Raw genomic sequence first — 24,470 nt, forward strand, 5'->3', positions numbered from 1 at the left:
AACCTATCCAGCAGGAAAATACAAATCAAGAGCATAAGGCGGCATATTTTAATGTTTCGCCTGCACAGCGCTTGTGAAATCTATTGTTTATATATATCTTAAAAGGGGCCAACAATCTGCTCCCTTGCTTTTCATTGGTTCCTGTGCTTGCCGCTTACTTTTCCTTCGTTTCTATTGGCTGGAGCACATTTCCTGCATTTACCAATACTTGTTCCTCATGTGTTTGTTCTTATCATTGTCCTGAGGCCCAAGTACTGTTTGCATCCGCTTTTGGGGATTTTTTTTTTTTTTTATGTTTTGGCTGCACAGCGCTTGCATGGCTGCAGGTATTCCAGGAGCAAGCCTGTGTATTGTCAGCAAAGGCCTGTTTAAAACCTGGACACAAAACAACCATTACAAAACGTATACAGTGCCTAAACCCCATCAAGTCTATTGAAACCTTCAACAAAATGGATTTGTAAGATCCATTAGGGTCAGAAAAACATCTGTTGGGCTTTCATCGTCACATGCATTGAGCTCCTTTTCTGTCGCTGTATGTTCCTTACGCATACTACATTACTTGTGACTAAATGGAGCAACAAACGTTTGTGTGGAATTGTAGATGAGACACGAAAATATACCTGAAATGTGGAAGATTTACTGGGCTTTTGTTTTGAAAGTGCTAAATGGCTGGGCTTCTGCTCCTCAACAGGAACCTTCCTCAGGGAATTGATGGCCCTTGGTGAAAATAATAGCATCCTTGATTGTTCCTGTTGGAGACCTGTCCCTATTGCAATATCCTGAATGGACACTTTCTAAAAAAGTTACTGGTTATCAGTTCTGTGTCCTGAGAATGCTTGTACAGCTATAGGGTTTGAAACACCCCGACTTCCTACAACCAAGAGCGCTAATTAAAGCACACAGGGAATTTTGAACTGAAATGATACATAAATATTATCCCTGATAGTTGCGGTTATTGGAACTTTGTTTTTTGTGTTGCTTCCTCTGGTTTTATCCCATTGTGCAGGGGCTTTGTAATGGTTTAAATGTTAGTGCCAGGGTCAGATCTTGCAGCCGGTTTAGAAGGCTTCTGATCAGAGATGGATTTCTGTTTCAGTGCCGAAGTGGTCAGTGCCGAAGATGGAGCCGGTTGGCTTGACATGGAAGGATGTGTTATCGCCAAAGGAGTTGGATTTGATGGTTTCAGCTGAAGTTTCAGCACCAAGCCCGAAGGTGGGGGCGTCCAAATAATTTTTTGTGTGCCGACCATGGCCTGTTGGCAGTGGTGGCTCAGCAGCCTGTTCAGTAGAAACGGAATGTCTTTTGGGGTGAGGAACAGGGGCTTCTGTACTCACAGTACGTTGACCTGGTGAAACATCTTGCATCGCGAGGTCGATTTCAAGCTTGGAATTGGAGCCCTGAATGGAGAATGCCTCTTCCTCTGCTGCGGAGGCCTGGGGGAGTTCCTGTTCCTCTTCCTCTACAATAGTGTCATCCGAAGATGTCTGGAGTTTCTTCAATGTCTCCGCTGCATTTCCTTTCGGCTGGCTTGATGATCCCAGAGAGTCTTTTTAGATTGAAATGATTGTCATGCCTCTCAATCCTCCCTGTGTTCAGGGGACAAACACAGGTTGCAGACATGGTGGAGATCTGTCAAAGGCTATTTTGCGTGCAGTTTGGACAGAACTGAAAATGCTTTTTTTCCATTAACAAGGCACTCTGATGAGTTTGGCGTTGATGAAAATGTAGGCCTGGATGGCAAGAAGGGTGTTCTTGATCCGATGAGCGATAGTTTTCTGAGAAATCAAAACACATCATGGGATACATGTTTGAAAACAACACAGATGAGGGTAAGGGTGAAGGCACAAATCAAAAGGAGCCTGAGCAACGGTCTTGACCCAGAGCACAAACGCACACGATCGAACCCGACAGCGGAAAGAAAACAATCTAACAATGGAGTCGATGCCTATGCGTATTATCACCAAGAGCAGGAGTCACTCTACCTCGTCACTCGAAAGACTTCTTAGAAGAAAAACTATTTGCACACTTCCGGACTCAACACTAGATAGCACCAGTATGCAAAACATTTGTATCTACAGCCACATGTGGCATCAAATATTAGGATAGCAACCCAGGGTGTACACTCCATGCAACAACTGATGTTACCGGGAAGGGGATTCATTACTGTCTGGGTTATAGGTGGGAGCAGATGCTGCACTTTAAGGGTGCATGGAATAGGTGGACTTTAAATGGTATTCTTCTGGTATGGGAAAAACTGGTGGGGAAGGCAGGATCAATCACTTTCTGCTGAATTAGGGCATATGTAGCTACTCTTGGGGGGCCTGTGGGAGAGTATGAGTGGGCTGTTGTGCAGTCACAGTATGGCATTGGGTGAGAGACTGCCCAGCAGTGCCAGTCCTCCTACTGCCTTAAGCAGCCATTATTCATTTTGCAAAGTTTCCAGTAGTTTTAAAACCAAATGATCTGAAGTTGCAAGCCTTACAGCTTTACAACTTCACAAACTTCAAGTTTGGATTGACTCTCTAGACCCCAAGTCTGACACCCCTACTTTTCCCACATATGTCACTCTCCAAAACCCACACCCAACCAATCATGCACAGCAAATGTAATAGACTGTCTTACTTGAAGACAGTAAGTATAAATAACAATAATTCTGCATCTATTACATCTCTCAGCTGCACTCCATGCTTTCCTTTTAACCCTAGACATGACACCTACACTCTTTAGACATACACCACCTTATAAACCAATGCACAAAAATATAGAGTAGTCTATTACACAACCACTCTGAAGCACTCCGGGCGTTGACAGGGGTTTAAGACACTTTACACAAATGTATACATTATATAATTCCATACAATGAACTCAAGCAGTACATAAAGCACTGGTCTCAAGCAGTACAAGATTCAATGAACAAGTATTTAATGGCCACAGATGGGCCACAGATCAGTGGTCCCAGACTGTACATGTATCATGGCCAGAAGCAGGACATATAACCAAGGCAATGCTCTAGTTCAACACTGCCTCATACCGACCGTCAGAAATGAGAGTGCATGCAAAGCAGAAGGCCACCTACTACTGTTACTACTGGCCGTAGTTTGGTTGTTAAGTTTGGTCAGTAAAGTTTATCTTACTTTGCAATATTTGGCTTACAACAGCCAGGACGGGGCTTGGGAGGCTGTGTCTGTACTGTAGTTTAAAGGGATCAGTGGCCAAGGTGTGAACTGGGAACTAAGGGTATGGACAGTGGGCAAGGCTGAGTGAGTGGAGGAATGGCAGGAGAACAGATCAAGGTTATCAGAATCCTAGTAGTGATTTGATGTCAAAGCTTCATCAGGTATGTCTCTGCATGGTTTGAGAGAGCAAGAAAAGCACAATCACACCCTTGATAGCCTCTGAGATGTATGCACGATATTCCCAGCACAACATTAAAGAAAAGAGGGCATACCCTCTGCCTCTACATTGGCAGGGTATGTGCAGCAAGCCTGGGAGCTGTGTCATCCTTGCAGGAATGAGGCAAGCATGTCTTCTCTACAGAGGTAGAAGCACAGCAGTGAAAAATGCAAATACATACTCAGCAACTCCAGTAGAAACAAAATAGCCGATGTGTCAGCAATACCTCTTATAGCATTAATTATTTACATCACCGAATGCTGAATCACAAACCTTTTGACTGGCGCTACTTCATGTCCTGGGTAGTAGGTTAAAATAGTGCTTGGGGCAACCACTTTCTACCACCATAGTGTGAGAGCAGGTTTCTGGAGCAGGTTATGTGTACATGAATGTTTGTGCTCATATTCAGAAATGCCAACCCTCCAGATTCAGGTGGAAGACTACCAACTTCAAGGCTATTCTCCCGATTCCTGTACGTTCTGGAACAGGTTATGTGTACAAGAATGTTTGTGCTTATTTTTATACACGCCAACTCTCGATTCAGGCGGGACACTACAGATTTCAAGGCTAGTCTCCTGCCTCCCGATTCCTGCATGTAACCCAGTTCCTCTGAGGGCTTCAGCTGACAGGGTCTGGTCTTGTGTAAATCTGAGTTTGCACTGCCAGTAACTGCTCCTTCAGGCCAGTGCACAGCACTTGCATCATGTTCTCTCTGCCTGCCATATCTCGGCCTGCCATGTCGCTTTCCCCGTGCTCCTGATAGATAAGGGAAAAAACGTACATTTGCGTATCTAATGTCCGATCCTGCAGCAGCAGACTTGCAAATCTTAAACATAACAGTAAAATAGATGTCAGTTGGGGAAATAAATTCTCCTGATTGTTTTCTACAGATCTCCCACTTTTCTCTTCTAAAACGTTGGCATGTTTGTTATATGCTCTGTGTGATTTTGTTGCAGTGGTGATGTGTCCTACTGTAATGTGATGTTATGTTATAGTGTGGCTGTCGTGATGTGTTCTTCTGTATTTTGTCCTTTGATATCTTAATGTTGATTTCTGTATGTTATTGCATTATGTTCTTTGGTTGACTACTGATATATCAATACATTCTGCTACATTTCCAGCCAAAAGCAGCACATGCTTTTGAACTTTTCCATGAGAAGCAACAATTTAACCAGGGGCGGCTCCTTTGCTATAGTGAAGGAGCCTCGCCTCACTGGCTGTCCCAGAAGCAGAAAAATAAAACAAACGTTTACTATTGTTTTATTTTTCTGCTTCTGGCATAGCCAGCAGTGCAGGGAGGGGCGGGCTGGGCCACGGGAGGTTGGAGGGGGAGGAGGGGAGAGTGCACCTAAGTGTACATGTGTGTTTGGCTAGCCATCTCAATCAATCAATCAATCAATCAGAGCATTTGTAAAGCGCACTACTCACCTGTGAGAGTCTAAAGGCACTGATGGGAGGGGGGGTGGTCAGCCAAAAACACATGCAGACTTAGGTTTCTCCAGTCCGGCTGTGTTTAACAGCCGGGCTGGAGAAACACACCAGCTGTGTCTGAGCAGCAGTCACTGCCGCTCAGACCAATCTTGGTGCTGCTTTCATGCAAGGTTTTGCATGAAAGCAGCGCCAGGATTGCGGAGGAGCCTGTGCTGGTGTCCCAGCAATGAATGCTGGGACACCGGAAGAAGAGGAGCGCGAGGCAGCAGGGACTGAGGCAAGGTAAGTGCTTTTTTTTAGAATTATTTTTACCTCGTCTCCGTCCCCACCTCTCACCACCCATCCCCTTGAGTTTAACTGGCAGCGGCCGCTGCATTTAGCATTGGTTAAGTTGGTAAATAGTACTGCTACTGCTCTTCAGCTATTTGGGACAACAGTCCCCCCAAAATTGTGACAGACTTTGGCTCTGATTACAAGTTGAGCAAAGCAAACCTAATGCTTTAATTTTGCTCCGCCTAAATACGAGTTGCTAGGCTTTTCCATACGCTGCGTGAGATAACCTGACCTGATGTTTCCAGTAAGAAACTTCAGTCAGAAAAATCACATGAGGCTTTGGCTGCAGCAGCAGCCGGCATGCCTCATTGCGCGTCTTTTTTCCTAAAATAGGGGGGAGCATTATTCATACCCCTGCAAGAAAACCTTCCCCTTCCTTCTCCCCTACTATGCCTGTCTCAGCCACACCCCAACAACAGGCCTGCGCATACACTTACCATACACTTACCACGTGCTCAAAGCAGGTAGTAAACGTATGCTGTGGTACTAAATGTATGCTGTGGTACTAAACGTATGCGGTAATACCCCAAGGAATGGTGTATTCCGTGTGATTTTACGACCAGAAAAAAACAGCCCCATACAGTAATTCCCCATTTCATGAGGGTCGACTCATAATTGCAGAGTACCGAGGTGATTTTATCAGATGCCAATAGTAAAACTGCTTGTGATTCTGTGATTTACTCTGGGCCACAGTACAGTCCATAATCATTGACACTGTGGGGGTCATTCTGAGCTTGGCGGGCGGCAGGAGCCGCCCGCCAAGCGGGAACTGCCAGAATACCGCTGCGCGGTCAAAAGACCGCCGCGGTTATTTTGAGTTTCCCGCTGGGCTGGCGGGCGACCGCCAGAAGGCCGCCCGCCAGCCCAGCGGGAAACCCCCTTCCATGAGGATGCCGGCTCCGAATGGAGCCGGCGGAGTGGAAGGGGTGCGACGGGTGCAGTTGCACCCGTCGCGATTTTCAGTGTCTGCTTGGCAGTAGTCTACTGCCGGGGTCAGAATTACCCCCTGTGTCTTAACTCAGTGCTTACTTTCTTACTGCCCCTAGTAGTGGCTATAAAATGAGCTGGTCAGAAATGTTCAAGACCTACTGCTGTTTTCTCTGTGCATTGCTGTTGATGGTACAAGTTCGAAAAAACAACCAAAGCTGTCTAGTGAGCCCTAAAGCGAAAACGTACTTAACTTAAAGGTAGAAGTATTTTCTTCACACTCAAGATAACCAACTCGTTTTTTCCCCCTAAGAATTTACGGAGTACAAAAGACCGCAAATTAAGGTTGCTAGCCAAGTAAACAATATTCATTCAGGGAGAAGCCTTTTATGCGCAGCTAAATAGTCTCAGTTATACTTGAATAACTATAATCTGACAACCACAGCCTTTCACAAGGTCAAGTTAAGACAGACACAGGATGCAAATGAAGGACACATTTTTAATAAAGACTTTTTTTTTTACAAAAAATATTAAAATGAGAATTTAACAAGAATTATTTTGATAATCTAACTATTGGTTAATTTACTGTACACAGCTCGTGAGATTTTTTCTTGAATTGACTGAGACATGATCTTGAGCTAAGTAAGAAAAACGAATATAGTTTGTCCGTATTTTATCATAAAATTTATGGTAACTGGAAAAACTTGAAAGTGCTTTCACCGTTTTTATACTATATATATATATATATATATATATATAACATATATATACACACACACACACAGACACACCTATTAAAGTAAATATCCATAACTGAGTAGAAAAGACAGGTCTGTATACTTATCACATGTAACTGTGCACTAAAATGACACCTATTTGATAACAGACATTCGTGAAATAGGTTTCCAGTGCAATCCGCTGTATCAAAGATCCTTAAATGGTGAACAAAACCGGTTCCGGCCGCTCTCTTAGGTCATCTTCTTCATGAAGAACAGTTTCAAATATGCGATGCTAAGAAATATAATGGTCATACACCCCAGGGCCACGTGATTCTGCCATAAGTCCCAAGAACTTGGACCAAGTCCCTGTAGCGCCAAAAACTCTTCTCCAGTATATCTGCAAGTCAAGAAAGAAAAGGAACAGGGGGTGAGTAACCGTCTCACTGCAGAGTACGTTGTTTTCATGATGGATCATTTAGAGGGATGCGCAGTGTCCGCTTTACATTGCGTACATTGATGCAAGAAATCCACTGTCATTTATAATCTCTCACAATGAGAGATACTTGTTCGCTCCACCGGCTGCTGCTGTATTTCAGACGCGAAAAAATCACTAATTTTGCCCTTGAATGCTTATACATTGTTTGGGATACAAAGGTCACAGTCGTTTTTGAAAAACAGATAATCTGTGTTTTTTCTAATATTGGTTAATCTGGCTCATCAATAACCAGCGCTTTGAAGTAATCGAAAGGCAAAGCGCAGGCGTACGAAATTTCATAATAAATATATTCGCAAAGGTACAGAAACCATTCACTAGGAACGCAGACAGTTCTTGGGTGTTCGTTTTCCCGTAGTTGCCCTGTACATAGCAGATACATCAAGGCCCTCATTACTGCACACAGTGATTGTAGTACTGAATATCGACACCAACAGCCAAGTGGCATACTAGTATCGAGAACAGAATATCGAGGGACAAAATATCGAAAGGTACGTGCACATAGGGAAGTATAGATTTACTACACCTAACACATATACGCACCTGGAAAATATATGTAAAGATATGTGAGGATTGAGGACCTCTTTTTTTTTTTTTAGAAATCTTTTTGAAAATGGGCCATTTTTAAGTACACTGCATCAGTGACATTTGCAGAACGACTATTGGTTAAATTTCACATTATGGGTCCTTTACTAAATTTTCCCCAAGAAAACCTTTGTAAACGTAATAACATTTTAAATCTAAGTGGGCCAGTAACATTGTAGAAGTTAAAACTAGACAGCTTCACAAAACACTTTGAGGCCTGATTTAGATCTTGACGGTACTATCACCAAGCTGCTACGGTGGTGGGCCCGAGTATTCCATCAAGCCGACTGCAGCCCATCCACTGATTTTGGATGTATTGCGGCTGAGCCGCTGACCAACACGATGCAGTGCTCCTCCCAGCTGTCAGGCTAGCAAGTTGCTGCGACCATATTTAGATGTTACAGTTGTACAGGCGGTGTACTGGCTGCGGAGTGCTGACGGATGGATGGCGTTGCGGAACCAATGGACATTGGACAATGGCAGTGGCTGCGGAACAGAGGCAAGTCATGCACACACGCACTGCACCTTAGCCATATGTGTCACCCTGCACAACACATTACACACAACACACCATGTACACACTTATCCACTGCCATTTCACCACAACACCGAACATACATATTGAAAACACACATTGCCGTACATCCATGACACTACATATACACTATCAACAGTACACCCACACACAATACAACCAACACAACTATACTCTTATACAAACACATACAATAATATCACAACTTCACACATCACAATGACCACCAAACAACCATACTCACCTGAATGTTAAACACAGCCTCAGAACCAAACATACACAACAATAGCAGAACCATATGCAAGTGGCACACAATCTGACACAACCAAACCACCCACTACACCTTCCTCCATCTCACCCAGCCAATCCAATCGCACACACACACACACACACTGACTCCCATACACAACTGGAAGCACAACATTACAGGTACATATCCCCTTGCAATGTGCACAAATGGACATAGTTGACAAGTGCTATTGTAACGTTATTATGGTGCCAGCATTCATTTGGCAATGAATATTGGCATCATAATGACAGTAGTGTATGTGTGTGATATGTGTATTTGTACCAGTGAGTCTCCATCCATGTCTAACACAATTTTTTCCCAGACATATGCATGTCACAGTAATTTAAAAAACACTACTGTGACATGTATATGACTGTAGTGGTCCAGAGCTCATATGCAGTGGCCACACAACAGATGCAGGCAATGCGGGTTCCCTAACTTCGAGTCCGGCAATGATGGGGGAGTTTTTTTTTTCTCCATGGCCCAGTGGCAGCAGCGACAGAAGGTGTTGCCCAGTCATGTCCAGTGGAATCAGGAAAAAGGTACGTTTTTTCCTGCCCCCAATCCACCAACTCAGATGTGGAGGTCAGACCACCACAGTTGGCCTGGCAGTAAGGCACATCCAAATCTGCATGGCGGTAAGGGTGACTGGGGTCCCAGCGCAATGGCACAGTCGCTGCAAATGGAAATCTTTGGCAGAGTCGGTGGGTCTCGGGCGGTAAACTGGCTATGGGATCACCAAAATCTAAATCGGGAGAGCAGACCACCAAGCCAGAGGACGGGTTTTCTGTCCAAAAAGTGGTGGTAGACCCATTACCCCCAAGATCTAAATGAGGCATTTTATGGTGTTTTAAATGAGAGTCAAAATCAATGTGAAAATGGCCTTATTAAAGGCACACAAGAATGGACCTGTTCAACACATAAAATGATTTGCCTGCGCTATTAATGTATATAAGGCCCAGAGAGCACACATCCCGCATTGCAGAACATATCTCTTGAGAACTGTCACATATCAACACATTATCGTTGTTCTCCTTAATGCCCCTCAAAGCACATTGCTAGTTGCCCCAAATGTTCCAGTATCCAGGAATGAACAATTTCCACATAGCTCCAGCAAAAAATGTTTGGCACTCAGTTTTCGCAGTGTCATAGTGAACTGCTCATGTGATGTACGTTACCTACATTATTTTGAACAACACTGCTATAGTGCACTTGATGTTTCCAGTTTCCCTAGAAATATGCACTGATAGCTGCGAATAGCAAGGTTAGACAATTCCTAAGTAAACCCCCATTGCCAGTTTTCATAATGCCCAGTAAACACATTGATAGTGTACATAACACCTAAGTGCGCCTCAGTTTCCCACAAAACACAGGCATAAGCAGTCACACATACAAGTTCTCACAAACATATGCAAGTTCACAAGCTCAATCCATCCTCTCCGTCTCTCTAACACAGAAAAATACACAAACGGAAAAGGCACAGACTAGCTGCAGTAGTAAAAACTGCACTCTGAGAAGGACATACAAACCATTTACCCATAGCTCCCTCTCACACAGAAAATATACATCCCAACAAGCACCAGTATAAGCCATCAGTAATGTGCGCCTAGTTTATAAACACACACAAAATGCAGTACAACCATCAACACTGTCAATAATTCAACCTTCCTTCTGACAAACACAACCAGTATTACTTAGTCAGGAGGTACAACTTGTGTTTCCATAAATATTGAATGTGCAGCAGCAACACAAGCCTTCCAGACATATAGCTAGTATTGCATCAGCAGTAAGTAACAATCTGATAAAACACAAGTAAGGTGCCTCTTGGCCCCTCCCCTTGTCTCTAACATACATATATACCTACATTCTATCTCTTGCTCTTGATGTAGCTGTTTCACTGAAATGGAGTGCTTTATAATTGTAGAAATTCGAACTCTTGCTATCTTTGAGAATTTAAACCTCAAACTCTTTTAGCCCTGTTGTAAGCAGTTTGGCTACTGCTCAACATAGTTGAAAGTTAGTGGCGCTGCGTAGAGTAGAGTGACATGGAATAGAACAGAGTGCAGTGGAGTAGAGTAGAATGGCACTGAGTGGTGTGGCGTAGAGTGGAGTAGAGTAGAGTGGAGTGGCATAGAGTGGAGTGGTGTAGACTGGAGTGGATTGTTGTAAAGGAAACTTTTGTAGATTAGAGTGGTGTAGAGTGGAGTGGATTTGAGTGACGCAGACTGGAGCGCAGTAGAGCAGGGTAGAGCAGACTGGTATAGAGTAGCGTAGCATGGAGTAGAGTGGCATGGAGCAGGGTGGTGGAGTGGCATAGAGCGGAGTCACACAGAGTGGAGTAGAGTAGAAAAGGGTGGCGTTGGGTGGAGTGTTATTGTGTGGGGTGGAGTGGCTTTGTATTTTATGGAAAGTTGCCCACGTTGCCACTCAATTGCCCTGTAGTTCTACAAAGCCTCATAAGGGCAAGTAAGTGCTACATAAATGCAATTATAATACAATACCAATTATCTCGACCTATGATCTATGTAAATAGCTGATGCCTTTGATCCAAAGCAGGTACTTGTTAGTATGATATAATATATATGATATGATGTATGATATGAGGGGGAATTTATAGAGTGCACCGTCACTCCCAGAGGAGCATCCTGGCGCTGGGCGAAGACCATCATGACTACATGCCACAGATAAACTGAGATCCTGCAGATTAGGTCACAAGTGAGTAGCAGAGAGCATCAGGAATACAGAAGATTCATGTTTTAAACTACCTTTTGAATATTGCTTTGGATTCTAAGAATCACAGGTGTGTGGGAAGGTGGTTCCATGCCTTTGCTCCCAAGACTGTAAACAATGTTTCTCCTTGTGTTTTGAGTTTAAATGCAGGGATCTTGAGAAAATTGGCATTAGAGGATCCCAGAGAACGGACTGTTGTATGATGAATAACTCTGGCGGTTATATATTTTCGTCCCAGCGCTCTATAGGCTCTGAACACCGATAAAAAAAAAATTGAACAATTAGTGCTGTCAATGCCAAAGAGAGACGAGGCTGTTTCAAAACCAATCTGGCAGCAGGGTGTTGGGCCACCTGTAACTTCTGGATGGATAGCTTAGCAAAGCTCGCATACAGATTGTTACAGTAATCCAATCTTGATGTTATTAAAGCAATGGCAACTGATTTTCTGGCCACCAGAGGGAGAAAGTCAAAAACCTTTTTCAGAAATGTAATGAGGCTGAAACAAGTTCCTGCCACTGTGATCACTTGTGGCCGGAAGGACATAGCTATATCAGATTTTACTTCAAGACTTCTAACAACTTTGACCATGGCCGGAGGTATTTGAGTTGAGTGAGACCACCATAGCATAGGGTCAAAGGGGTTACACTTCCGAAGAAGCATAATCTCTGTTTTATCAGTGTTACACCTGAGGAGATTAACTTGCATCCATTCAATAACCTCAGTCAGGCAGTCGTTGAAGGTGAGCTCAGAGCCAAAATAGTCTTTATCCAGTGACAACATCAATTATGTGTCGTCAGTGTAAGAGGTAACCTCAATGCCAAACGAGGAGATCAAAGTAATTAGGGGAGCCATGTAGATAATTAATAATCCTGGGGTAAGTGAGGAGCCCTGGGGAACCCCTGAATTAACAGGTCTTTCAGGTGAGAAGCAAGGGCATAAAATCACTGTTTGTCTGCGGTCATAAAGGAAGGATTTAAATAGTCACAAGCTAAGTACGAAATATTGCAGTCCTTTACATTTTGCAACGGAATATCATGTGAAAGGGTATTAACTGTCGTGGATAGGTCCAGTAGAATCAAAACTGGATTTTTCCTGCAACTAGTGTCATATTCAATGTATCTGCTACCTCCAGCAACGGTGTTTCTGTAGAAACTTTTTGGGTGAAAACCTAATTGTTTATTGGCCTCTTTCAAAAACGCCAGTAGTTGTGTATTAATCCGTTTTTCCATAATTTTGCCTAAGGCTGGGAGTAATGAAGTAGGCCAAAGATTAGACGGAACGGAGGGGTCGAATAGTTGTTTTACAATTGCTAATTTCCAATCTTTTGTGACCTCCTAGGAGGACAAAGAGGTGTTTAAGACTGCACTAAACATTCTACATACACAAGGAGGGCACAGGTTGTAAGGGGATCCTGACTTAAATGCTAAAATGGCTTGATAAGATTGAGCTAGAGTAATTTTCTGGAAGGCTGAGAACGAGGGTCCTGGTTGGAGGATATAACTTGTTGGAACATTCTTAAAAGAGGGGGGACTTTCAAATTCTTGTTAGATTGTCCATACTTTTGCCTCAAAATATGTAGATATTTCATTACATATGATTTGTGAGAGTGGTATCTCCCCAATTGTTGCTTTTGGCTGTAGGAACGATTTGGCAATGTCGAAAATTACTTTTTGATTAGATTGCTCTTTGTCAATCTGAGACAAAAAGTAATTATTTTTTGCAGTCTTAATCTGATAATGGTAGAATTTCAAGGCTTTTTAAAAACATATTCAAGTCCTTGGCATTGTAGGCTTTCCACCATTTACATTCCAATTGCTTGCAACTGCAATGTATCTCTACTAGGGATTGTGAGTACCACGGGGCTGATGCCGGGATTTCAAATTATTTTTGGCAGGAATTAAAGGGGCCAATTTATTAATAGAGTTGGCAATCCAGGTACTAAAGATGTCGGCCTGTGCCCCCACATCACCTGTAAGATTAGGGATGGTGGATGATTGCTGCACTACAAAATTAGGGCTGGATAAAAGCTTTCCCCATTGATGGACCGTATCTGGACCTGTTGCTGGTACCATAGGGAAGCAATTTATAGGCTCCAACCACAGCCTGAATGGAATCAGCCTGTGATTAGACCATGCCTGCCTTATCGGAGAGTCAGTGGCTAAATTAAGGTTATTAGAAAATACTCCATCTAGTGTATGTCCTACATTATGAGTAGGTGATGTAATCATTTCAAGCAGGCCCAAAGAACTAGTGTCTGAAAAAAATTGCTACTTCTGTATTTGTTTTACATTCCAAATGGAGATTAAAATCTCCTAGGATAGTAAAATAATTTGCATATTGCAGTATGGATGGAGCGATAGCATCGCCCAGGGATCTCAGTAAGCTACAACAGGGCCCAGGAGGATGGTAGACAAGGCTGGCCACAAAGGACGTAGAAGGATTGATCTTAATACAGAAACCCAAGCTTTCCACCCATTCGAGGGAACCCAAATCAAAAGTCTGGCATTGAAAAAATCACGGAAGATAATCGCCAGACCTACTCCACGGTGGTTTAATCTATCTTGTCCAGTGATGGTATAACTACGAGGTAAGGCTTGTGGAATATCAGGATTACACCAGTCTTCAAGCCATGACTCAGAAACAAAAAGAAAATTCAGGTGTAACTCTTTAAGCAGGTCAAATATCTCTTGGGTGTGTTTACTTAAGGAGCGTGCATTAATAAGGACTCCTGAGAGAGAGAGAGACGCAGGTACCTGAGATATGCCATGAGGGTGGAGAGAAGAAACCCCAAACCCAGCTCTGCACTTAATGCAAGTCAATGGCCCATTAATTGAGTTTGGGGAAAACACCACGTCACAATGCTTGGAGGCAGTATTTAGTGCTTTTAGAGCATCTGGCGAATTATGCAGGGTGACTGACGCTGGTTGCATTCAGGTTGCGGACGGACACAGACCAGCTTGCCTGTGCCGCGTCAGCGGTGCGTCTGTGGCATCTGCACCATTTAAACAGTAAAAAACCCTAAAAAGCTACAGCGCCAACAACCAAAAATGGCCGCTCAGAATGGGACTCCTGTGGTCGAGGAAATGGAGTTCAGAGCAAAGTGAGTTGTGCGATATATCAACAATATCTCACAACAATGCTTCAGCTAGAACAGGTTTGTTTACATATAAAGCCGTTTTAGACCATGAGTGGCTAGTGATAGAGGGAGCAACATATCATACTGGCTGGGGAAAAAGCAGATTGAGCCAGGTGATGACAGTGAAAGAAATAGTACCTGAATCACAGCTAGATCAGTGGACAAACACAAATTGACTCAATTTGTGATTGGGCTACACTCCACAGACAGAAAAGGAAGACCAAATAGAAGAGTGGCAATAAAGTCAACAAACTGTAAGCAATGGGTGGCCTCCTAGTCTTTTATTGTAAACAATACCTCTCACAAACACAGCACTTGCGCTGTGCCGGCAAAACCTAAAAATTAATGTGTTCCACAGGAAAGGACAGTGACCTTCACAAGATGTCCTGAATAAAAATATCTTAATTCAATGTTGAACTAAGTAGTCCCAGAAAAAATCGCATACAATGCAACCACTTTTGTTCTAGACACAGGTGGTGTCATGAGAAGCTCTATGTTGTAGAATTGTGAGAGTTTTCTAAAATGTATTTAGTTGCAAATGTTTCTCTTCGTTTAATAATGATTGGTTGAGGCAATGTAACTCATGTACAACTATACTAAATGTATGTAATCCATTGTTTAGTACCCTAAACAAGGGTGTGTTTTCTTGATGTAACAGGCAACGTTTTTCACTCGCCATGGGAGGCAACTCCATGCTGGGTTGCTCTCCCAATTCTATACTTTGCATTTAATGAATTGAACTTTACTGAGCTCTTAATGATTTATTAATAGATTCTTACCTCTAATGAGCACTGTACCCTAATTTAGTAACTGATTTTGAACATTCCAATTGATTTCTGAATGGCTAAAATTCTAAAATGAGTCCATCAAGGCTCAGATTTCCATCTCTGTCATTCTTGTAGGACCAAATTGGCTCTACTATTCTTTCAATCGAAATTGACATTTAAAATACTAAATTGAGATACGTCTAGCGGGGAGCATCAAAATCCGTACTGGGATTACTCCAAACCATCAGGTGCACAGAAAGCAAGAACCCTGTTCTGAATGTCATCACTCTCTCTCACTGAAGGATCAAACTCGCTTTTGACAACTGAATTTTTTTTTAACTGCTGCAAGCAACGGGTGTAATTAGTTTTGCAAAAAATAGAAACTAAAAAGCGCAAATGTTTTTCCTTAAATTGTGCATTTGTCACAGCTGAAGGTAACTGGCTTGGCAAAATGACGTGCACAATTTGTGTTCAGGTGTTAGTAGGTCACATTGCTAAAAAAGGTGTACATGACTCTATAATTTTCTGCATTGACTTTGAACAACTGCCCCATGTGCCTTATTTAGTGGAGCAGGTCTAATTAAAAACATGCATTGGCAAAGCCAAAGGTCACACATTTGAGACCTATTGGCTTTGCCAATGGTTATTAATAGCCAAGCTGCAGAATGGCTAAAAATTGAAAACAAAGTATTTTTATGTGGCCCACCTGGTAGGTGCACACAACACACATGCGCACGTCAACAAAATGACTACACCATTTCTTTCTCTTTAGTTACCAATCCACTTCGGATTAGAGCAGAAAATAGTTTTTTTTTTTAAGTGGAAGGGAAGCAAAATAGGGGCAGTAGCTATGGGAAAGGATGCAACACAGGGGTGCGGGCAGAAGCAACATGCAGGATGTGGTGGAGAGAAACAACACAGGGTGAGAGATGGAAGCAACACTGAGTGCATGGGTGGGGGAGCAACACGGAGGGCGCGTATGGGAGAAAAGAAACTGGTGAGAGCAACGTGGATTTGGCAAGAAGAAGCACACACATGTGCGGTTTGGTAAGGATCATGTCTTTCAGCACAGAGACCCCATTTTCATTTCAGTTCGAAGGCATGTGTTAGTGATAAACTGCTGTTTCATCAAATGCATGTTTCAGGCATGTGCTTTTATTCTGTATCAAAAACATATTCAGTGATAATTTAGTGACTATTTAGCTTAGACATTATTCCAGGAGTGTTATAAATCTTATGAGCAGTTCCTTCCACAATTCTATTATTTTAATCACTTGATTTTAGGCTTCTTTCTTTTAGTTTTAGGTTCTTAAACACATAGACAAAAGGTTTCATTTTAGCAATAGTCTCTATTAGACTGCCTAGCTTGTTTACCTTTGGCACTGAATTCATCCTAGGTAATGGAGATCACTATCTTAGACCATGAAGTCTGACCCTTGGACAATGGTGGCTAATATTTTTCATCAAATTATCTAGAATAATGAACATGTCAGCCATTGACGCAGATGTCGTCTGTGCCTATCTTTCCAAGAACTTTGAAAGTGTCAGGTAATTCAGATATAGACATCAACAAAACCCCTGTGGGTCATCAGTCTGGGACAAGTGCCTTTTTCAAGGTCATAGAACAAACATAACCCAAAAAATGTATTCTAAATTGACATATTTTTATCTCATTAGTACATCCACTGATGTATATGATTATGTCAAAACATTCCTAAGGTGATATTGCAAAATCTATCTTAGATGAAGATAAGATACAATATATAAGGACTACCACTTAGGAGAGAAACTTCAATCAGGTCACAGATGCAGATGAGCACAAAACCAGATTTCATTTCAACCGAAGAAGCCTCTAATGAGACTCTCCAAGGCTCTGAGAAATAATTTTCTTTCACAAACTAGTGCCAGGATTGTGTTCTCAGACACAAAGTTCTAGCTCTTGGCCTTGTGCTCGAAATAACTGACCAACTATTCCACAAAGACACCAACGTTGTTGTACAAGTCTGCCCACCACCTCTGAAACTCAGACTTATTATTTATTCATCTGCTAGATGTAGCATAGCACTTAAAGATAGCACAGTGAGGGTGTAACAACTATAAATTGTGATGATACAACTTTTCCGCTTTCACCTTTATTGAAAACCTTAGCTGCTTTTTATTATCTTTTGTGTTGTTACCAATATTCTGTGTACTATATCTCAGCTTCTTAAAATACCTTATTTTAAAATGAATATGTTCAAATACATATTCTGTTTCTAGTGATCTTGAGTTTGTAAATCATTAACAATCATTTGGATTACCATTGCTCCATGTTAGTAACTCCAAGCATTGACACCACCTCATTTATGTATTGGTGGGTTCTGTGGGGCTACAATAACCTGTCGTTTACATTCGGTGCTGGTGCATTGGACTGAGCTCACTCATGTCACCTGTGGGTGTGAAAACAAACCTTGAGAGCAGACCCAAAGACTCAATTTACCCAACATTTGGCGCTTCAATGTTGGGCATTTCCATTTTCTGGACCTGTTAGCGGTTTCTGATTACACAATCAAAAGACCAATTTTACGTTTAAAAATGGATGTCCGGACCATCTGGTGTAATACTGGTGTTAACTCCCACTTGTTGAATAGGGAACACCTTTTAACATAGGTTTGTTGAGCGCTTGACTGATAAAAGATTATTCCTCATTTGACTTATGAGTATGAATCTCATGTTTACCAAATCTGTGTGGTAATATGGCACAAGTAATTTCTACTCTGATAGGAGTTATTTCAGGGCACACACATCCCTTTACTAGATGTGTCCTTATCAGGAAGAGAGGGTGAACGCACATGTTGCATACAACTTTAGAATATTTGTAAATGCAATAGCTGCATTTATCTTGCAAATATTTTTTCTTATGGTTGAAGTTTTGCAGTGTGATGATATTGTCCCTGATTTCGAACTCGGCGGACAGGTTACTCCAACACAACAGTGACATATATCCTGTCCTCCAAACCATAGAACATAATGGGATTTAGATTTCAGCGGACGAGACATCTGTCACTGTTGTGATGGAGTAACCCGTCTGCAAAGTTCTAAATCATGCCCATATTCCCAACACTGGTAGCTTTTAGGCATAAAGACCTACACAGTTGGTAGTTAAAAGGGTACTCTATTGAGACCTAGAAGTTTCTCCGAGACATCAAGTACACTATGAATGGTTTGGTGGTCAACTGCCCCATACGTCATAGAACGTTTGCAGGTATTCGCTAAATAATGACAGAGTCACTTATCATGTGATGGCTAGGTTCACACCATGGGTTGACACACATTTTTACACTTCCACAAGTAACACATTTACTGAATTAAGTAATATTATTCTAAAGGCGGCTTACACATTGTCATACAACTGACTTTTATAGTACTAGATCCCGCCGGTCCTCCACAACATATGCACACATACAATGCATGAAAGTAATCCATAAATAGCGCGGCTGGCTAGCACAACAGAAGTGATGCCAGTTCACTATAATTTTGAAAGAACATGTGTTGGTAAATGTAACTAAACCACATACAGATTGATGTGGATGTGGGCATACTGCACAAAAGTAAAGCAAAGTTTTGGCTGCATTTATCTGATAGTTGTGACATAATTTTTTGCTGAAGTTGACTGGCCGCCAGTCTTTATAAAGAGATGCATCTCAAAGTGAGGAGATAATAATATTGCCATTTTTCCTCTATAGTACCTGAAAAGCTCTGAGAAAAATATTCAGGCAAGGAGGCTTTGAAAATAGGTTCCAACCCAATACAGAAATCAAGCAGGGTGGGATACAAATTCAGTTCCACGTCATTCCCTTAAGGAGAGACCCTCAAGCGCAGATGCTAAACATTACATAAAAGCTATTTTAAGCTAGCAACAATAGCTAGACATTATATTGCCTTGCAGTTCTATAATGAACACTCTTCTTCTGGTATTAACAAACCTCAGACCCTATGAAATAGTATTGGACTGTATAAATTTTAGACACACACACACACACACACACACACACACACAGGATTAGAAATTAACCTAATAGAAATGCACATTTTAAATAAAGTTGGACATTTCCAATGGGGTTTTCAGCTAAAATATGGCATCCAAAACAACTGTATCTAACTGCTTTTCTTGTTCAAATAGGTTTCATTATTTTTAGATTTCTATATATAATCATTTATGCTGTATAATTAGTTTTGCCTTTTTTGAGGTAAAACAGTGGATATCACAGAGGAAGATCCACACCTTAAACTATTTACATCACAAATTATAATTGTTTTTTCTAAACACAAGACTAGGGTAGAACATTACTGACCACACAAAGTTACAAAATTAACACTTGAAAATGCAAAATTGTGCATTCTAAAGTAATTTCGCGTAGCTGAGATTTAACTATTATCGAACTACGTGATTAATTCACAGGCTTTGTTTAAAAAAATATATTATCACTGTTGGGGATAAAAGGTTCGAGAGTTTCCTTACTACATTAGTTTGAGTGAAGCCTTTTTATAATTATTATTTTTCTCACATTTTCTGAAATACATTGGATGAATATGTGCCCAGTTCTCACATGAACTGGAAAGGGACATGTTTGAGACAAAACACACAGATCATGTTTTTTCTCTCCCAGCACTTTAAGGCTATATGCACATGATTCACATGAAGGTCGTACATAAATTACTTTCCTTTACTAATCACATTTTCACAGCTGAAAGCAAGCTTCACTCCCCCACAGAGAATTCTGTGGGGCAGCAAGTTTCTTCTTTAAAACATTGTTCCATACACATTTGTATTTCATCTCATGCAGTGGAAGCAGCAATTTGTTTTGCAATGTCCTTTCAATGCTGCCATTAATAAACTATTACACATCATAAGCAACTCCTAAATGTTTTTACCCATACAAGTACAACAGAGCTGTTGCCTGTGAAAGGATCCACACCCGGTGGCTGGCTTGTGTTTCAGTGCTGGAACACATACTAACGTTTTTTACGTCTTTCCCCTGGATTGCAATACCCAATTCCTGTTACATTCATTATGTTAAGCTCATCCTCCAGTTCCCTTTACTACAGCAGTTTAGGATTCAGTTTTAATGCCCCTTACAAGCCACAATGTACACTGCGTACATTAGCACCTAAATGGGTTCAGAGATTCAGAAGGGAATCAATAAAAGTAATAGAAATTCTAGGGAAGGTGGCTATCTGTCAGAGACATGCTTCCATTGGTCAATGCCACTCATCATGGACCATAAAACCGAAGGAATTCACATTTAAGAGAACTATTTGGCAAACTTTGCTTTGTTGCAGATAATACCTTTTTAAGGTATCTGCAGGTAATCTGATCTCAAGCCAAGACTGGCACGGATATTTTAACAGTGATTAAAGCAACTTCAAAAGGAAATGTGTTTCGGATCACTCTTACACCCTCATTTAAGATAACATTCTAATGGGTTTCCAAACTGGGAGTGAAAGAGAAATGTGCTGTGAGATGAGTGAGCTACATTATATCCAATCATGGCAGCTTGGGGGTTTAAATGCATCTGCACATGCTGGCTGTGGGAAAACTGGCTGATTGCAGAAGCTCCCTCACTTTTTGCCCCCATTTTTAGTGGATACTGGTGTTTTCTGACTCTGACTGTGCCCTGGGCACTGTCAACTAGACCCAGGGCCAGTGCTCAGTTTAAAATAGTATATGCAAATTAGGCCTGATTATAATTGACTCTGACAACCTATCAATAAATCCCTAGTACATGGTAGGCCATGCAGGTTTAGGGACCCCAGTATAATTAGTGCACCCAAAGAGGCACTGCTGAGGTGTCCAGTGTCATTGTAAAACAGGCCTGCCTTGCTGGCTGCTTTCAAAATTTAAAATTCACCCCAAATTCGACTTTGGAATTAAAAGTACTTCCAAAGTCTCAAACTACCTTATTTTTGCATATAGGTCACCCCAATGTCTGCCCTAGGTTGTCAGGAATTCCATTGCAGGAACTAGAACTTACCTGTATCGAAGTCCAAGACACCAAAGACTGACAAGAGCCTATCGATATCCCCATTGGTGGCATGGAAGGCCATCTGCAAAACTGTTGCTGAATGCCATTCTTCATCTGTTTGCAACACGTTTTGAGTTCGAGAATTCAGAGATGGCGGACGTCCCACGGAGGTCAGCAGTCTAATGTTTGAGCGCAAGCTGGATATCCTGCTTGTGATGCAGGCGCTCGCCTTGGAAGGCGACACACGTCAACTGTACCTTTTGAGGCGCTGGTAGCGTCTCTTCAGCATGCATGTTTTTCCCCGCAGAAAAGACTTCTGTTGTCAGTAACACTTATGGGCATGTTCTTGACAAGAGGCTCATGTACACTGGAGTAGTGTCTCTGTTCATCGTACCGCAAATATTGGTTGTACCTGCAGCACTCACAGTTCATTGGGACTTAGAGTCTCAGTTCAGCATATAGTAACTTTAGATGGTCAGGAAGAGAAAATCTGTTTGCAAGAGACAGTTTGAAGATAACAAGTTTTTCAGCATTATGACAAATTCTTCACAGAAAACTTTACAGTCTATTTGTCCTGGCAAAACATTTGTTTTTTGAAGACTATAATATTTTCACGATTTGACATTGTTTCCATGTCTGAAGGAAAAATACCTTAACAGCAATTGAGATCCTCACTTTCAGACTGTACCACTCACTCAAATACTACAACAGCTAATTTGTTATACTGCTGCAATGTTAGATCCTCTCAAACGTTGAATTAATTAGCAACAGAATTAATTAAGAGAAAGAGAGGAGCACAAATCTTGCTCTATGGGGTTATGAACCATTGATGTATATTGAATAGAAATAGTGTTTTATGAAATTAACATCTAGTTAAATGGAAATGATATGTTTATCTTTGTCTTCCCTTACAGGTAGCTGTTACATTTAGCACCGGAGAAGCATAGCAGCGAAGAATTGTGCCGCGAGGCAGTGTCTCTTATTTTTGTCCACTTCCCCTTTCGCCCTTGTTGATATCTCACACTGACTGTAATACAGGGTCGGGGTGGATATTGGTGAAGGGGCAATGGGTCTAGCTTCTGCTTCTGAGGAACCCAGCTGTTCGGTACTGACACTCCTGACACAGGTGCCCCCAGGGTTGTGTGCAGTGCAAATATAAGCAGGGACTCAATAAAATGTTTTATAAGCCCTGGTGAGATAAAAACATTGTTTCCCCCCATTGTATTCAATGGGATCCATAGGCTAACATTAGGAAACTTTTTTTAAATAACAGTCATATTTCTGAGAGAAAGGAGATAAATATATCAACATTGGTATTAAATTAAATGTTATAATAAATCCAACAACTTGTCATGGTTGAATATATTATAACAAGCATAGAGAAAGAGTTTTAGAACTCTTTCTGAAAGTTACCAAATTCAGCCATGTAGTGCCCCTTCCTGATTGGTCAGCCTCTGGCAGCCTGCGCCAAGCTACCTTAATGAGGTGTGAAGTGTCTTGGGCTGAGACAAGGGAAGCATCTGGTGGGAGAAGAACTGCTGCAGCAGATGGCAGAGCAGGATGGGGGCGTAGTAGCCAAACCAGTCTTTAAAGGAGGGAAAGCCACTTTGAACAGAAACTGGACCTCCCCCATTTTCCTTCTCCTCCAGCCCCAATGATTAAAATATGAGGGGGCTGAAAGGGGTGTGTTAGGGAGACTTTGCCACATTGGTGGGTGGACTCCGCCAGATCTAACCTCCAAGGAGGAATTTTCTCCATGTTGGATTTTTAGAGAACGTTGCTTTCTGGGTTTCATTTTTGCCACACTTCATAGGGAGTGGTCACCCCAGAGGGTGGTGGTCTGCACCCCAATTGACAGGGACCCCCCCCCCCTGCTTCCCAACCCAGGAGCAAAGATAAATATGGCAGATCTGCCCTACAATTCAGATCCTTGCTGGAAGAAGATATCGGAGAAGATGGACTGCCCTGCTGAACCCCTGCCCTGCACCTGAAGAACTGCACTCACAAAGACAGCACCAGCTGCACACTTTGGGCTTCACCAAGAAAATAACCTTGCCTTGCTTCTGCAACTCCAGGAGTGAACCCTCTGTCAGCTACATGTACAAAGGAGCAGACCACAGTCCCCTTCGTCAGGTCCTGCACGAAGAGCCCAACTGACCAGTGTCCAGTGGCCATTTGAGGATTCTGACCAGGTGCATTCTATTAACCTCCAAGTCCCAACTTCCAAGGAGCAACTCAGAGCTTCTGGAACCTTGGATCAAGTTTGTTAACATTTCAAGGACCCAAAGAGGACCTCTGGAAGAAGATCCAGAAGTTTTGAGAAGTTTGGACCAACTGTTGTAAAAAACAAACTCCATATGTTGAAGAGGTGCAATGTAGTAGTTGTAGTCCCAGACCCGAGGAGGCAGACCAGAACCTCTGAACCCTCGGCTGGTGCTGTGGACCACTTTCGGGAATCAAGAAACACTCCTGGTAGTAAATGTAACAGTGTTACATCGTGGGAGGCCTGAACTCTGGACTTTGTCCCTGTCCAGTGCTACCTTTTTTTTTTTTGAACCCTTTGAGTGCTATTTGCTTCAAAGCACTAGGTTTACTTTGAATCTTTAAAGAAAACATTTTTCTGGTTCCAGACACTGGATTTTCGTTGTTTTGGTGTCATTTTAAAGATAAACATATTTCCTATTTTTATAAATTGGTGTCAGATTTTGATTGTGTGTTGTGTTTTTATTTACTGTTTTGTTGATATTAAATGCTTTACACACCTGTCTCCTAAGTTAAGCCTAACAGCTTGTGGGCCAAGCTACCAAAGGGTGAGCAGGGATTAATTTACTAATAACTTGACTGGACCTAGTGGGGGTTTGTGGCTTATTGCTAAGTGTAGGTACTTACCTGCCCTTACCAATAATCCAGTTTCGAACTCTGGCATAAAATCTGCAGTATCTGATAGAGACTTCTAGTAGCAGATTCTTTACATTAGGCTATTCCCCAAGCATCAGACTGGATCCGGAAATTTTCATGAGCAGTACCGCTGCACACTGGTAGGTGGTATAGTTAGGCTCTGTGTGATGTTGTCAGCTGCACAGGAAATGACATGTGTGGGACCTAAATAGGCGCCACCCCAGAGCGC

General features: G+C 42.1%; 1 protein-coding gene across 1 annotated transcript in view; it reads right to left on the reverse strand.

Moving 5' to 3' along the window:
* Positions 1-6,576: 6,576 nt before the first annotated feature.
* Positions 6,577-24,470, reverse strand: part of LOC138299846 (broad substrate specificity ATP-binding cassette transporter ABCG2-like) — a 322,474-nt gene continuing 304,580 nt past the window's right edge. The window contains exon 16 of the mRNA XM_069238476.1: positions 6,577-7,200. Coding sequence (XP_069094577.1) covers positions 7,053-7,200 — 148 coding nt within the window. The 3' untranslated portion in view covers positions 6,577-7,052. The remainder of the gene's footprint in view (positions 7,201-24,470) is intronic.

This window comes from Pleurodeles waltl, chromosome 1_2, assembly GCF_031143425.1.
Source record: "Pleurodeles waltl isolate 20211129_DDA chromosome 1_2, aPleWal1.hap1.20221129, whole genome shotgun sequence".
In the NCBI taxonomy this organism is placed as follows: Eukaryota; Metazoa; Chordata; class Amphibia; order Caudata; family Salamandridae; genus Pleurodeles; species Pleurodeles waltl.